General features: G+C 48.1%; 1 protein-coding gene across 2 annotated transcripts in view; it reads left to right on the top strand.

Annotated features, from left to right (window-relative positions):
- Window positions 1–15,380, top strand: part of SLC49A4 (solute carrier family 49 member 4) — a 39,895-nt gene extending 24,515 nt beyond the window's left edge. The window contains exons 8-9 of one of the 2 annotated variants that reach the window (XM_040439841.1): window positions 8,437–8,619; window positions 13,272–15,380. In XM_040439841.1, coding sequence (XP_040295775.1) covers window positions 8,437–8,619; window positions 13,272–13,387 — 299 coding nt within the window. In that variant the 3' untranslated portion in view covers window positions 13,388–15,380. The other variant, XM_040439842.1, reaches the window with a different exon arrangement.
- Window positions 15,381–16,049: the final 669 nt, after the last annotated feature.

Here is a 16,049-nt window from a genome sequence, read left to right on the forward strand (position 1 = left end):
TATTGATGTCAGGCTTACTGGCCTATAGTTGCCCGATTCCTCCCTACTACCTTTCTTGTGAATGGGCACAACATTTGCCAATTTCCAATCTTCTGGGACGACTCCTGTTACCACTTATTGGTTAAATAAATCTGTTAATGGTTTTGCTAGTTCACCGCTGAGCTCTTTTAAAAGCTTTGGGTGTAGTAATTTTAGACAGCTGACTCAGAACCTCTTCCTCTGTAAAAACACATGCATCAAAAGATTCATTAGTCTTCTTTCCTAACTGAGGTCCTTTTCCTTCATTTTCCTTTGTAAAAACTGAACAGAAGTATTCATTGAGGCAGTCAGCTAGTTCTTTATCTTCTTCTATATACCTTCCTTCTTTTGTTTTTAATTTGGTAATTCCTTGTTTTAGTTTCCTTTTTTCATTTATGTATCTGAAGAATGTCTTATCGCCTTTTTTCCCTGACTGAGCTAATTTCTCTTCTGCCTGTGCTTTAGAAGCTCTTATAACTTGTTTGGCCTCTCTCTGCCTAATCTTATAAATTTGTCTGTCATCCTCGTTTTTTATTTTTTTTTATAATTCCTAAATGCTATCTTTTTGTTTTTAATGATTTTGGCCACTTCTGCTGAGTACCACAGTGGTCTCTTCCTTTTTTTGCTTTTACTGCCAAGCCTAATGCAATTTTCTGTTGCCTTCAATAGTGCCACTTTTAAGTAGTCCCATTTCTCCTGGACTCCAATGAAACTGTTCCAGTCTGATAGGGACTCGTATACCACTAATCTAATTTTAGAAAAATCAGTTTTTCTAAAAATGTTGTTTTTGTGTGGTGTGACTCAGTCACTGTACTTATAGTAAACCACACTGACTGGTGATCACTAGATCCCAAGCTTTCCCCTACAGTAATATCAGATACCAAATTCCCATTTGTGAATACTAAATCTAAAATGGCCTCCTTCCGGGTTGGCTCCTCAACTACTTGCTGCAGAGGTAATCCCAGTAGAATATCTGTACTCCTGGTAGAACTTGCTATTTTGGTTTTCCAGTTTACATCTGGAAGATTGAAGTCTCCCATAATGATAACTTCCCCCTTCAATGTCATTTAAGCTATTTCCTCAACTGGTAGATCATCTAATTCTTTGACTTGGCTAGGTGGTCTATATATCACACCTACACGAGTTACCTTATGATTATCAAGCTGCAAGGTAACCCAAACTGACTCTAAATTGTTCTCGCTAACTTGTATCAAATTAGATTTTATCCTCCCCCCCCCCCCCCCCTTCTTGCCTTCTCTGTCTTTCCTGTATAGAGAGAACCCTGGTATTGATATATCCCAGTCATTACTCCCCTTGAACCATGTCTCAGTAACAGCCACTACATCTATATTCTCAGATGCCATTATAGCCTCAAGTTCATTGATCTTATTTCCTAAACTGCGAGCATTTGTAGACAAGAATCTGAGCTTGTCATTTCTTAACCTTTTATGCTACTGGCATCTTCTGGCATTGTTCCGGGGGGCAGTCGGACTGATGGATTATCACTCTTTTGCCCCCCTTTCCTAGTTTAAATGCTTCTTAGCAAATACCTGGAACTGTTCACCGAGGACATTCGTTCCTTTGAGAGAAAGATGCAAACCATCTTTCTTGTACAGTTCTTTTCCATTCCAACGAGAGCTATCATGACACAAAGCCAAACCCTTGGTTCAGACACCATTCACCAAGCCATACATTGAATTCCTTAATGCACATCTTCCTGTCATGCTGAAGGTTATGCACAGGCAAAACTGCAGAGGATGAAACAGTTGATGCAACCTCCCGTATATAATTTCCAAGTGTGTGAAAAGCTTCCTTCACCTTTGAAACCTCATTGCAAGCCAGATCATTTGTCTTAAGATGGAGAATAACATCCACTTCCCTTTCCTGCTTTGCTTGCCTAACAATATTAAGGATACGTCATCTGTCCCTGCTAGCGGTAGCACCAGGGAGACATCTCACAACACCATTCTCCTCCAACTTCACACCTCTTATGATGGAATCGCCTAGCAACAGCTGCTTACTATCAGTCCTCACCTTCTCCTTTTTGTCTTTGGCTGCAGCCTTACATACTTTAGGGAGATGATTGTTTCTCACCCACTGTGCCTGAGCCATCCTCCATGTTGTTCTTGCACTCTGAAAGTGCTGCAAAAGAATTATGGAGAGCCACAGACTGTGGGACATGCCTTCTATCCACAACTCTCAGTCTACCAGAACCTACAGTAACCCATCTTCCATTTCTAGGGGGCCTCTGTGGCAGTGGCATTGCAATGTTCTCAGCCTGAGTTTGTTTAATGGTTAATTTACAAATCTCATATTTCAAAAAAGTAATTTCCTGTTGCATTATGGAGAGCTGTCTACAGATCAGACAGTATCCAAACCTCCGAAGAGTGGAACCTGAAATAAAAGCACAACAATTCCTGCACAGAACCAGGTCTCCCATTGTAAAGAGGGGAAATTTTTTTTAGACAAACAAATCTTTCTTGTTTAGATTGTATCCACCTCCTGAGTATCTCCTGAATATCTCCAATGCACTTGCAGACCAGCACTTGATTAGCAGCAAGCTATAATTAGCAAGCTAATACAATGTTGATATACACTGCTCAAAAAAATAAAGGGAACACAAAAATAACACATCCTAGATCTGAATTAATTAAATATTTTTCTGAAATACTTTGTTCTTTACATAGTTGAATGTGCTGACAACAAAATCACACAAAAATAAAAAAATGGTAATCAAGTTTTTTAACCCATGGAGGTCTGGATTTGGAGTCACACTCAAAATTAAAGTGGAAAAACACACTACAGGCTGATCCAACTTTGATGTAATGTCCTTAAAACAAGTCAAAATGAGGCTCAGTAGTGTGTGTGGCCTCCACGTGCCTGTATGACCTCCCTACAACGCCTGTGCATGCTCCTGATGAGGTGGCGGACGGTCTCCTGAGGGATCTCCTCCCAGACCTGGACTAAAGCATCTGCCAACTCCTGGACAGTCTGTGGTGCAACGTGAAGTTGGTGGATAGAGCGAGACATGATGTCCCAGATGTGCTTAATTGGATTCAGGTCTGGGGAACGGGAGGGCCAGTCCATAGCATCAATGGCTTCGTCTTGCAGGAACTGCTGACACACTCCAGCCACATCAGGTCTAGCATTGTCTTGCATTAGGAGGAACCCAGGGCCAACCGCACCAGCATATGGTCTCACAAGGGGTCTGAGGATCTAATGGAAGTCAGGCTACCTCTGGCGAGCACATGGAGGGCTGTGCGGCCCTTCAAAGAAATGCCACCCCACACCATTACTGACCCAATGCCAAACCGGTCATGCTGGAGGATGTTGCAGGCAGCAGAACGTTCTTCACGGCGTCTCCAGACTCTGTCACGTCTGTCACATGTGCTCAGTGTGAACCTGCTTTCATCTGTGAAGAGCACAGGGCGCCAGTGGCGAATTTGCCAATCTTGGTGTTCTCTGGCAAATGCCAAACGTCCTGCACGGTGTTGGGCTGTAAGCACAACCCCCACCTGTGGACGTCGGACCCTCATGGAGTCTGTTTCTGACCGTTTGAGCAGACACATGCACATTTGTGGCCTGCTGGAGGTCATTTTGCAGGGCTCTGGCAGTGCTCCTCCTGTTCCTCCTTGCACAAAGGCGGAGGTAGCGGTCCTGCTGCTGGGTTGTTGCCCTCCTACGGCCTCCTCCACGTCTCCTGATGTACTGGCCTGTCTCCTGGTAGCGCCTCCATGCTCTGGACACTACGCTGACAGACACAGCAAACCTTCTTGCCACAGCTCGCATTGATGTGCCATCCTGGATAAGCTGCACTACCTGAGCCACTTGTGTGGGTTGTAGACTCCGTCTCATGCTACCACTAGAGTGAAAGCACCGCCAGCATTCAAAAGTGACCAAAACATCAGCCAGGAAGCATAGGAACTGAGAAGTGGTCTGTGATCACCACCTGCAGAACCACTCCTTTATTGGGGGTGTCTTGCTAATTGCCTATAATTTCCACCTGTTGTCTGTCCCATTTGCACAACAGCATGTGAGATTGATTGTCACTCAGTGTTGCTTCCTAAGTGGACAGTTTGATTTCACAGAAGTGTGATTGACTTGGAGTTACATTGTGTTGTTTAGGTGTTCCCTTTATTTTTTTGAGCAGTGTATATTTACACACCCTTCCACAAAGGCTCCTCCCCCAACAGCAAATTAACACCTTACCTGCCTATGCTCATTTGCAATCAGACAATAGAGATACCGTGTCTAGCAAATTCCTTACCTCTTTTGAAACAGTGTCTGAGTATCCACCCGAACACCACTGAAGTTCTGCTACAGAACGTTGTATAAAGACTTCAAATTCTATGGATTCAGTTCACACAGAAAATGATTTTCTATATTATTTATTTGAAAGCGCCATTAATTCCATACATCCAGATGGGATTACACAGATATAAAAATAGAATAAACCATTAACAGACGGGTACAGAGGGGTAGAGGACCCTGCCCACAAGAGCTTACAATCTATAAGGGAAGTGGAAGGACGCAGGAGGTGAGGGCATAGGCTGTGTGGTGGCAGCATGCCCTGAAGAGGAGGGCGAGCGTGCTGGATGGGAGGCCACACAGGAGGATATTGCAGTAGTCCAGGCAGGAGAGGACTACAAACCCAATTCCCAAAAAGTTGTGGTGCTGTGTGAAATGTGAATAGAGCCAGAATGCAATGATCTGCGACCCTTCGAGAGCATAGAACACATTTCAGATGATGGAGACACTTCACCATTTCATGACAAAATTCACTCATTTACAACTTGATGGCGGCGACACATCTCAAAAAAAGTTGGGACAGGGGCAACAAAAAGCTGAAAGCGTACGTGGTACTAATGATGAAAACCGCTTGTTGGAGGGGCAGAGTCTCTCAGAAGCAAAGATGGCCGGAGGTTCTCCAGTCTGCGAAAACTGCGTCTAGTAAATGTTCTTCGATGTAAAATCATGAAAACTGAATATCTCACCAGAGGTCGCAATAACGGCTGTGACGGCAACGTACTCTCTGAAGAAGGTTTCCTGCGTATCTCTGTGCAGTAGACTGGAACGCAGCATGTCTGTCCGTGCCGCCCGTATCATTAGTCCAGGTAGAGGAGTCAGGATACAGCGCCCCCCCGGATCGCCACCGGAGCCGCACTCCTCGCACCAGAATGGATCGACAGTCCCTCGGGCAGCTTCTCCCGGCCAATCCCAGCGCTTCTCTCATGTACACCTCTAACAGGCCCGCTGATTGGTCATAAATAACTCTGGTCCGGTGACTACCTGCAGTGCATGATCCTGTGTGCTGCCATAGGGTTGTCACTGCATGAGGTGGGTTACCCTTTGTTTGCATCATACAAGAAAATAATGTAAAAGAAGCAACCTGTAGCCTTACATGCACTACAAAGCCCAGCAAACACTCAGCTATTAAGGCCATGCAGACGCTGACTGGATACTGTATGGGGGAGGGGTGTAAATAGCAGGTTACATTACCTATGAAGCTGTTGTCTGGTCTCCTATGTGACTCCGGCCATTGATCCGGCAGCGTTGTGATAAAAGGAACATATCTGGAGATTTCTGGATTTTTGCCACAGCGTCATATCACTGCAGCGTGCTGCGCTCCCGGACCCATCTCTTTTGGGATATGTGAGAACACCCCTGCATTATACAAGTGATGTCTCCTAGACCAGGCATGCTCAACCTGCGGCCCTCCAGCTGTTGCAAAACTAGAACTCCCAGCATGCCTAAACAGCCTACAGCTATCAGCCTACAGCAGGGCATTGTGGGAGTTGTAGCTTTACAACAGCTGGATATGTAGTCTGACCTCCGATCTCGCCATCTACAGGACATAATATGAAAAGATGAAGGAAGCCGCGCAGCGGTGGGCACGGCCCCAGAACAACGTTTCTGAGATGCCGCGCTGACATCGATTTTTTTAAATGAGTTGATATTTTTTTTTATGAAATGGTGAACGGTCTCCTTCCATCTGATACATGTTCTGTGATCTGTTGGGAATAATACACGGGGCTGGGGGATTTACAAATCGCCACATTCTGTTATTTACATTGTATTCTTGCCCCAACTTTTTGGGAATTGGGATTGTATTTTAGTGGTTACCATGACTTAAAAAAACAAAAACTGGTCTGCAGTCTTCATCACTTCATTCATTTTCAGACCGTCTGATATTCAGTTTGACTTCATTCATGTGGGGTGTCCCTCCCAGTAATACATGCTGAGGTCTGGGTGTCCAGAAGGCTGCTGCCTGTCCCTCCCAGTAATGCATGCTGAGGTCTGTGTCCAGGATGCTGCTGCCTGTCCCTCCCAGTAATACATGCTGAGGTCTGTGTGTCCAGGATGCTGCTGCCTGTCCCTCCCAGTAATACATGCTGTGGTCTGTGTCCAGGATGCTGCTGCCTGTCCCTCCCAGTAATACATGCTGAGGTCTGTGTGTCCAGGATGCTGCTGCCTGTCCCTCCCAGTAATGCATGCTGAGGTCTGTGTGTCCAGGATGCTGCTGCCTGTCCCTCCCAGTAATGCATGCTGAGGTCTGGGTGTCCAGAATGCTGCTGCCTGTCCCTCCCATTAATGCATGCTGAGGTCTGTGTCTCCAGGATGCTGCTGCCTGTCCCTCCCAGTAATACATGCTGAGGTCTGTGTGTCCAGGATGCTGCTGCCTGTCCCTCCCAGTAATACATGCTGAGGTCTGTGTGTCCAGGATGCTGCTGCCTGTCCCTCCCAGTAATACATGCTGAGGTCTGTGTGTCCAGGATGCTGCTGCCTGTCCCTCCCAGTAATACATGCTGAGGTCTGTGTGTCCAGGATGCTGCTGCCTGTCCCTCCCAGTAATGCATGCTGAGGTCTGTGTGTCCAGGATGCTGCTGCCTGTCCCTCCCAGTAATGCATGCTGAGGTCTGTGTGTCCAGGATGCTGCTGCCTGTCCCTCCCAGTAATGCATGCTGAGGTCTGGGTGTCCAGAAGGCTGCTGCCTGTCCCTCCCAGTAATGCATGCTGAGGTCTGTGTCCAGGATGCTGCTGCCTGTCCCTCCCAGTAATACATGCTGAGGTCTGTGTGTCCAGGATGCTGCTGCCTGTCCCTCCCAGTAATGCATGCTGAGGTCTGTGTGTCCAGGATGCTGCTGCCTGTCCCTCCCAGTAATGCATGCTGAGGTCTGGGTGTCCAGAAGGCTGCTGCCTGTCCCTCCCAGTAATACATGCTGAGGTCTGTGTGTCCAGGATGCTGCTGCCTGTCCCTCCCAGTAATGCATGCTGAGGTCTGTGTCCAGGATGCTGCTGCCTGTCCCTCCCAGTAATACATGCTGAGGTCTGTGTGTCCAGGATGCTGCTGCCTGTCCCTCCCAGTAATGCATGCTGAGGTCTGTGTCCAGGATGCTGCTGCCTGTCCCTCCCAGTAATGCATGCTGAGGTCTGTGTCCAGGATGCTGCTGCCTGTCCCAGTAATGCATGCTGAGGTCTGTGTGTCCAGGATGCTGCTGCCTCTGCTAGCTCTCATGTATCAACATAACTTCATTCCTCTCTTGGTTTTTCATTCTGTGGCTTATAAGGGATTTCCTACTTCTGGGACCTTCACCGATCTCTAGAATGGTGCCTGGAACGTGATGTAGAGCGCGCCATGCATGCACAGCATGCTCTCCATTTACTTCTATGGCAGTTTTGAAAATAGCGGAACAAGCATGCTCAGCTATTTTTAAAAGAGACAGGAGGGTGGCCACGCCTGCCTGGGTCGCCCTCATTCACTTTGGGGCCCCATTCTAGAGACCGCCACCAATATCTCAGATGACACTACCCCTTTAATTTTGCATTTAGGACGTGAATATGCTGGAGACCTTCTGTCCCTGACTTTCTACCTCTCCCAATGGTCCATGGGCTGAAAAGTGTCGTCTGTTCTGAGCATCGGCCCTCTGAGCTCAGCCGCTGGATCTTCTCCGAGCCGGTAGCCATCTTTCTCGGGAAGAGTCAGGATCCCACCAGGCCCTACCTTTTTGACATATGACAAAACCCCTTTTTGCAGCGTTTTACCTAATAAATTGTATGAGACTGGTGAATTTTAGAATATTGGTATTTCTCTCTATGATCAGTTCTTTGTGAATGCCTTGGAATCTAAACAAAAACGTAAAGGGGGGGGGGGGCCCTTTCTTACAGATGGCGCCTCATCAAGGACACATGGAGTTTTTTTATTCATGTAAATAAGTTACGTTTTAGTTTAGATTCCAAGGCGCTGGATCCATTGAAAATTTGTTACTGAAGTCTCTCATGACCCCAGATCGGGGGATACGTCCCTGCTGCCTTTTTCTTCATATTATGGGAGTGTCTGGATTACGCAAATTTAGGGCGAGAATTTTAGTTTTTTTCTTTGTAAAATGTTGCTAACAATGTGTTTTGTGTCTGCCGCAGCGACCCTTTACACCTCGTGCATCCTGATCGGAGTCTTTCTCAACAGCACGGTGCCAATATTCTTCGAGATGTTTGTGGAGACCGTTTACCCCGTCCCAGAGGGCATCACCTGTGGCTTTGTCACCTTCTTGAGTAATATCTTCACTGGACTCTTGTTGGTGTTTTTAACTTTTTATAACACAGGTGAGTAGACGTAATCTTCCATTGTACTGGGTGCAGAGACGTGGAGGACCTACCTGTCTCCAGATAACTTTCCTTTGCACCAGCATTTCCTATTACATTACAGCATTATCTACAAGAAGGGTAATGTGTCTGATGGGTGGTGTCTGACTGCGGGGGTCTTTTCAGCTCTAGGGGGCCGCTGGAGATGGCCGAGCTCTTTGCTGTCCCTGCCAGTCCCATAGAGTTGAATGGAGCGGCAGATATGCATCTGTGTCTGTGCTCCATTTTTGATTGGCAGGGGCCGCAGTGGTTGCACCCCCGCCAGTCAGCACCACCGATTATTTTACTGGGTTAACCCCTTCTTACGGCTGGTTTTAGAAACAGCATTTTTTTGAAAAATGTGGTGTCTTTCTTGCATGTTTCCTGGCTTTTTTAAAAAATTTTCTTCCAAAAAACTGCTGCAGCCGAACATTGTCTGAAATCAGACGTGAAATCTAAAACTCAGTGCCTCGTGTGAGGTGTCCCTCGGTTTTTCTGCAGAATGCTCTAGGTGCTGGCATTTTCTCATAAACCTCTCTATGGGACATAGAAAAACACCAGATACAGGGAATGGAAAAACGGATACGTGCCATGTTTTACAAGCAGAAAAAATACTGCAAAAAATAACTGTGTGAAGGAAGCCTATATTGGGGGGGGGGGGGGGGGGAGACCCTCGGCGGCCTCCTCCCACATGACTAAGGGTTCACTAGCTGCCATCCTACATTATATGATCTCCCCCGCCCCCCACGTTTGTATTCTCCTTTGGGGGCAAAACCCTCATAGTACGCCTCCTATGGTGGCCAGCTTGTGGCTGCTTCCATCCATGTGGAAGAACGTGAACCGGCCCTTTAAAGAATTTGCAATAGATATGCATCGGGTGAGTGAAATCTCCTGACCCAGTGACTAATGATGATGATAACTGCTTCTGAGCAGGAGTTTAGTTTATGCAGGTTTTATATTCGGCAGTGCCCCTCCTGTCCTCCCCGAGGGCTTCTGCCTCTCTGCATTGGAGTCGTCATGTGGCTATGCCAGGGCCAGGCTGTGACTGACGGCTCATCCCGTGTGCAGTCCTGACCATAAAGCTGCAAGTATCTGAGAGACTGGGGGACAACCGGTGAACCAGCGACAGGGTGATGGGTGCCCGGGCCTCATTGATATGTGGGTGCCCGTGTGGTCCGATCCCAGAGAAGAGCTACTGGAGAGCAACATGATGATGATGATGATGAATTATTATGATGATGATGATGATTTATTATTATTGTCGGAACACACAAGACATTGCAGCTTGTGGTGTGTGGGGCGTCGTAGTAATCAGAATTAGGTTTTATTGTTATGGTTGATGGGTGTAGACATGTGGCAGGAGGACATGATAGAAATAAGGTTTATATGGTGACTCTGTGGTGTCTGGGCCCCCGGAGATGATTCGTGTGGAGTATTTCCATAGCTTTGCCCAGTTGCCTCCAGTCTCTTGGCTCTCATCATGTTCTTCGGCCGCTCGTTTTCCGGTCATCAGCCCCAAAACTCCAATTTCAGATCCATTCTCCATCTGTATAAGTGGGCTCTCTGTTTTCGGCTGCAGGTTGGACTTGCTCCGGCAATGCTCCAGTATTCTGGCTGTCCCCATTAATCAGGCTCCACGATTGGCCCGGTTGTTAGTTCAGAGCGCAGCTCCGGAGGCAGCGGTTAATTGTGCGTGGACATTGTATCTCCTGTTCCAGGGAAAGGTTCAATTCCTCATAGTCATCTTGCGGGGCATTAGATCCGTTCAGATCGGGATCCTCGTCCTTCAGGCTGAGGAGGATTTCAGCCACTTTTGGAGCTGGAGATCTTGGAAAGGCACAGATCCCCGTGAACCCCTGATTCACTTTAAGGTCATCTTAAAATATATAATTACCGGCAGATGATTCATGAAGGCAAACTGAGGAGCTGAATAATCAGGGCAGTATGTATGATGGCGATTCACGATGGTCATCCGGGCCGCTGCTGCACCTCACCTGCCTGACCATCATCACCATCACCACCATCATCACCATCATCATCACCGTTCAGCTCGCAAAGAATGGTGAAAACGCCATCGCTTTATCCAGTACCGAAGGCGCTGAGCAGCCGGCACCTTATAACATATAGTCCCAGCATGCCAATGATCATTACAGTTAGTCCATTATTTCTTCCACCTTGGGTTTAACCCTTTCCTGGACTGTCGTTGATGTGCAGCATCTTTAAGTCTCTGTACATTAGAGCTGATTCACTCGACTGTGCTCGGTCCAGGAACCGACCCTGATCCCAGGTGTTTTATGCCCGCAGGTCTGTTGTATACCTATTGATTTCGGCACAGTAGCCCTGCGGTCACATAGGAACTGACTGTATGATAAAACACCGCTGCGGGCAGTTTGGGTTAGGCGAGCTGCCGTGGGTCGGGGGACGGTCGTGTGAATCAGCCCTTAGAGATCTATGAATGTGACTGACGTCTCGCCCTGTACTCTGATCACCGGCTCTTGCCGCATGGAAGCTTGCCGCTGCCCGATTACCCCACGTACGCTGATAATGTCATTTTGAGATCCAGCGGAGAAGAGAGAACATTTTCTCCTGTTCTGCCTTTGGAATTTATATTAAAGGAGAGTCGTATCCAGTTAGAAATCCAAGTGCAGCATTCGGGCTGACAGATTTCCCCATCAGGAGCAGCTGAGGCATTGCAATTACCCCGCGTGGTCTATCCGTCATCTCCCCGGCAGCGTAGAGCAGCAGTCATTCCTTAGGAGGAGAGTGAGTCATTGAGGGATTGATGGCGGCCGCGGCCTCCTGCGTACTGCAGTGTGCATGCTGAGGGCTGTATTGTAGACCTGCACCCAGACCCCCACTGATCGATCCTTCTGACTACACGTAATAATGTATCTAGGGTTATAAAGAGCCGCATTGTAATGGCAGACACATGATGGCTGCCCCCTGCCCTCTCCACGAGCGTGCAGGGATCTTACTAGAACAGAGACACTCCGGCAGCAATGGGCTGTGTCCTGGAGGAGTTATGGAGCAGTTGGATTCCAACATGTCCAATCCTTGTTTACACCTGATGACAGTCATTGGATAGAGGGGCCCCTTACATATTAGATTATCCATTGATCTAGGGTAGCGTTCACACCTTGTGATTCCACTGCATCCAGCCGTCACATACGACCCTTCCCCCCCCCCCCATACGCCCATTCAGTACATTTGCCACCTCCGAGCTGCCGCTTCCACCGCTCCCCAGTTATTTCTTCTTGGTTTCTGTTTTCCAAACCATCATTTAGCCTTAAAATCTAGAGATCAGGGACAGAGCGAAGCTCCTCCATAAAGATGACAAGTGTAAGCGCCTTCTGTGCAGTGGGCGTCCGGAGACGGCTGTGCGGAATTGCATTCTGTTAGGAGGACGCCCTTAAGAACTTGTAGAACAGATCTGCAATGTCATCTCCTAATGAAGAAGGCCGGAGAGAGGAGACGAGCCGTACTCACTGCGGCGGCTGCCTCCATCACCCGCCGTGTACCGAGCAGTCACATAAAGGATGCTGAAAGGAGGGGGAGGCTCTGCCGTAAAGAGGGGCTTCATGGCTGTACAGACGGCTGTAGACATGATGGGGGGGTCCGCTCCTGCTCCCCTGCCTCTGATCGTCACGTTACAGCTCGCCTATAAGGTGAAGTTATAGAAATTTGAGTCACTGTGTCAATACATGACTCAGCATTTACTGATCCAAATTATACTCCAGAGCTGCAATCACAATTCTCCAGTCTCTAAAGAAGCTCAGTTAAGCTGTTCAGGGGAATATCTGGCCATAGCCTGCCAGTTGTTTCTAACAAGAGGAGCAGAATCGTGAATGCAGCTCCAGACCATAGTACAGGATATATGTACACAGGATCATCTTTTGGTCAGTGGCAGTTTTTCCCACAATGCAGCGTGCTCGGTGCCGTGTTTCCCCCTCCTCTTCCCATAGGCTTCTATGTAGGACCTGAAGAAAGACTGGAAAAACTAATGCCACATAAATGCATTTTCCTCAAATAGTAACGCTGCGGTTCTAAAACCTTCCACGTGTGAAACGCTGAGGGGCACGTTTATTAACACTCCGGTCTTGATGAGGCCCTGTGTCGTCGGTGGATCCGCCGCAGTTATGTACAGGCGCTGGCCTCTCCATAACGTCGGTGCATCCAGCGCCGGTTCTAAATGTAAGACCGTTTCCTCGCCGTCTTACATTTAGACCGTTTTCTACACCTAAAACAGGAGTAGAAAACGGTAATGAGACGGGCCGGCCGACCCCGGAGTTTGTGGAGGCCTTCGTCAGGTCGCAGCTCTTGGCTGCACAGTGATCTGGCTTCCGGGCGCGGTCGCTGCGTCTGCCGCTGAATGTGGGACCCGGCTCTCGTTGCGTCCGCACCGTTTATGTTTTTGTTGATGCTCCTTGAATTGTCGCTGGTAGCGCCGCGGTGTGATGTTCTCTTGCTTTTTGTATCTACACAGCGCAGTCCTGGTCGAACTGGTGCCTCACAGGGTCTTGTATCCTCGGCCTGGCGTTCATTATCTGCTTCAGGGAACCCAGTGACAAACGGTCTCACCCAAAGTACACCATCTGAATGCCCGGGATGATTCAATGTTGTCTTTTCATTTCCAGAGTTGTCGTGGCTGAACTGGTGCCTGACGGGATCTAGCTTTCTCAGCCTGCTCCTTCTCGTCTGCTTCAGGGAATCCTATGATAGACTCTATCTCGATGTCTTTATATCCGTGTAATGGCCCCAAACGGGCTGAACACTCCGCTCACGGCACAATTGTCTGGAATTGCACAATAGACTGGAGGAAGACGAGCGACACGAGGCCGCTGGGCTGATATTAACTACTAAATAAAAAGTCCCACATGTGCATTTTACTCTGTGGTCCCCGGGACGGAGGAGCATCAATTACCAGGGAAGTCTGCGGCTCTCGCCCGCTGCGGGAGTCATTATTAGAGGTGGAGGATCTTTATGTTTTAATGATGAATAGGTTGCAATATGTCGAGTCTGACCACAAGGTTGGTAATCTGCGGGGAGGTGGGCAGCGTCTGTTATAAGTGGACTGAATGGCGGATAATCTCCTGTATGTACACGAGGGCCCAACATGCTCCCCGAGAAGAGGACTGACTGACGCCTGTGCGCCGGTGTCCTGCATGGCCCCCCCCCGGAGATGGAATCCACCACTACAGCCTTCTTAACCAGGATACGGCTGCCGGACCGTCCCGTGAAGACCCCCACGATGGGATGTACTGCTGCTGTAGTAGAAGTTGTCCGTTTGGTTGCAGATCTGTAATTGTACAATGATTCCGGTTGTCCCTGAACTTTCACATCTCTTTTCCTAAAATACATTCTAAAAATGATGTCGTTGGCTGATTTTACCTTCCGGCCAGTCTTCCTCCAAATGCCCACTTTTCAGTGTTGCCAAGTAAGCGGCCTGTAGGTTCCAGTCTCTTTAGAGCACGTGGAGGAGGCGCCAGGAGGGCTCCGTACTGGTGTAAGCTCCTGCCTGCGCCCGCTACTCTGCGGGGCACATCTGTCCAGGAGGAACAGTGAGTCAGTCTGTCTACAACGCTCACAAGTAACTGGCACCGTCTCCACGTCCTCCATACCGCTGGAGGAGGCGGATTGTGGCAGCGCGAAGGTAAAATCTATTAACAAACTCTGCAAAGATGATTTTTAGGGCATTTGGAAAAGTGGTCGTCTGTTCTAGTAACGAATTGCACCCCCATGTAATAGTTCTGATAGCAATTCATTCTTAACTTCTAGCATGTATAATAGAGGAATGGCTCAACATACAGTCGTAGGAATAGGTACTCCAGAATTATTACATGAGGAATGCAAGTACTTACTAACACAGACCTGTCAGGACTGGGGATCACTATCTGCCGCCGATAGAGGGTCCCGAGTGTTTACAGTATATGACTGCATGGCCTTATCTGTACGGGGTTATTCCTTCTGCAGCTCCTCCATATTTACTTATCTTTAATCTGCAATGAGGAGTCTTGGTCGGACGGTTACAGTTGTGTATTGCTGACCTATTCTCAGGATGGGTCATCAGTATCAGATCGGAGAGCGCCGTGGCCTATCCGTTGGCTAGTGGCTGTGCCTGGTATTGCGGCTGAGGCCTATTCACTTCACTGAGACCTGTACCTTGGCCATGGGACTGATGTCGGGTCGGACCCCCACCCATCTGTTATTGGTGACCTGTCCTGAGGATAGGCCGACACTATAGGAGTCTCTGAAAACTCCTACAACGTTTGAGGATCTGTACGTGTGTGTGAAACGTCGGATAGAATATACTGTATATGTAGAGGGGTTTATTCCTTTGGCGCCATCACTGGCTTTTCTGACTTGGCCTTTATTTTAGTGTTTTTGTTTTTTTTGTCTCGGCCATACTGAGAGGAGACTGATGAAGTTGCACTGCTTTTCCTCCTCTGTGACCTCAGATCTTCAGGATAAGGTGGAGCCGCGACTCCATGCGGCATTATGTTTGTCGTGTACTCGTGCTGCTAATATTCCGGAGAGCGAAACGCTAAGGTTCCCGGTGTCTCTCCTTCTCTCATCGCTAACCTAGTGGGATTGTTCTCTAATCTCTGTATATGATGCCGGTTGTTCCTTGTCTGATGCTCTGTTAACCTGTTCACTGCTAGGATTGTCAGGTAACCCGATTTTTATAAGGATTTTTTTAGTTTATGGTGAAATAAAAAACCTTTTAAAAACCTTTTGTGTTTATTGTCTTTTATCTCGTGACCATGGCTGATTACCCGCTCTCCATAGTATATGACGGACCTGGAGAGCGGGACATACAGCACCCTCATCGGGTGGCAGAGCCCATCCTCGGGCTGGGACACCTAACACTATACTAACCAGGACAAAACTGTTAATTATATCAACCCGTGCAGGAAAATCTACAGATGTCCAAGCTCTTCACCAGGAATGGTCTCGCCCATATGGAAAACCAAAATGTTCCGTGATTAACCCGCAGAATGGGTTGACCCGCCAGCTCCTCGGTGTCGTACTGACGGCCTGTGGGATGGAGTGCGACCTGTAATCTCTGTAAGTCATGAAGGTCTGGATAATGAGAGGCAGTACGGTACCGCAAGAACCTGTGGTGGGACATACATGGTTAGTAGCATTGCACAGATGTATCCGGTTTAGGTGCTAAGCAGTTGGGGGTCAAGTAATAAACCACAAAATTTAAGCTACAAAAAAACAACTTAAAGGGATATTCCCATCTGGGCCATTTATGGCCTATCACTAGAGTATGCCATTAATGTCATGTGCGGGTCTGACCTCTAGGACATGAAGTTACAGGAGAGCACACTGCACCATTCGCTGGTATGGGAGTTGCCAAGCGCTTGCTCGGGCTGGTTTCAGACGTCCAGTAGCAGTAAATGGAGAAG

This window comes from Bufo bufo, chromosome 7 (assembly GCF_905171765.1).
Source record: "Bufo bufo chromosome 7, aBufBuf1.1, whole genome shotgun sequence".
NCBI lineage: Eukaryota > Metazoa > Chordata > Amphibia > Anura > Bufonidae > Bufo > Bufo bufo.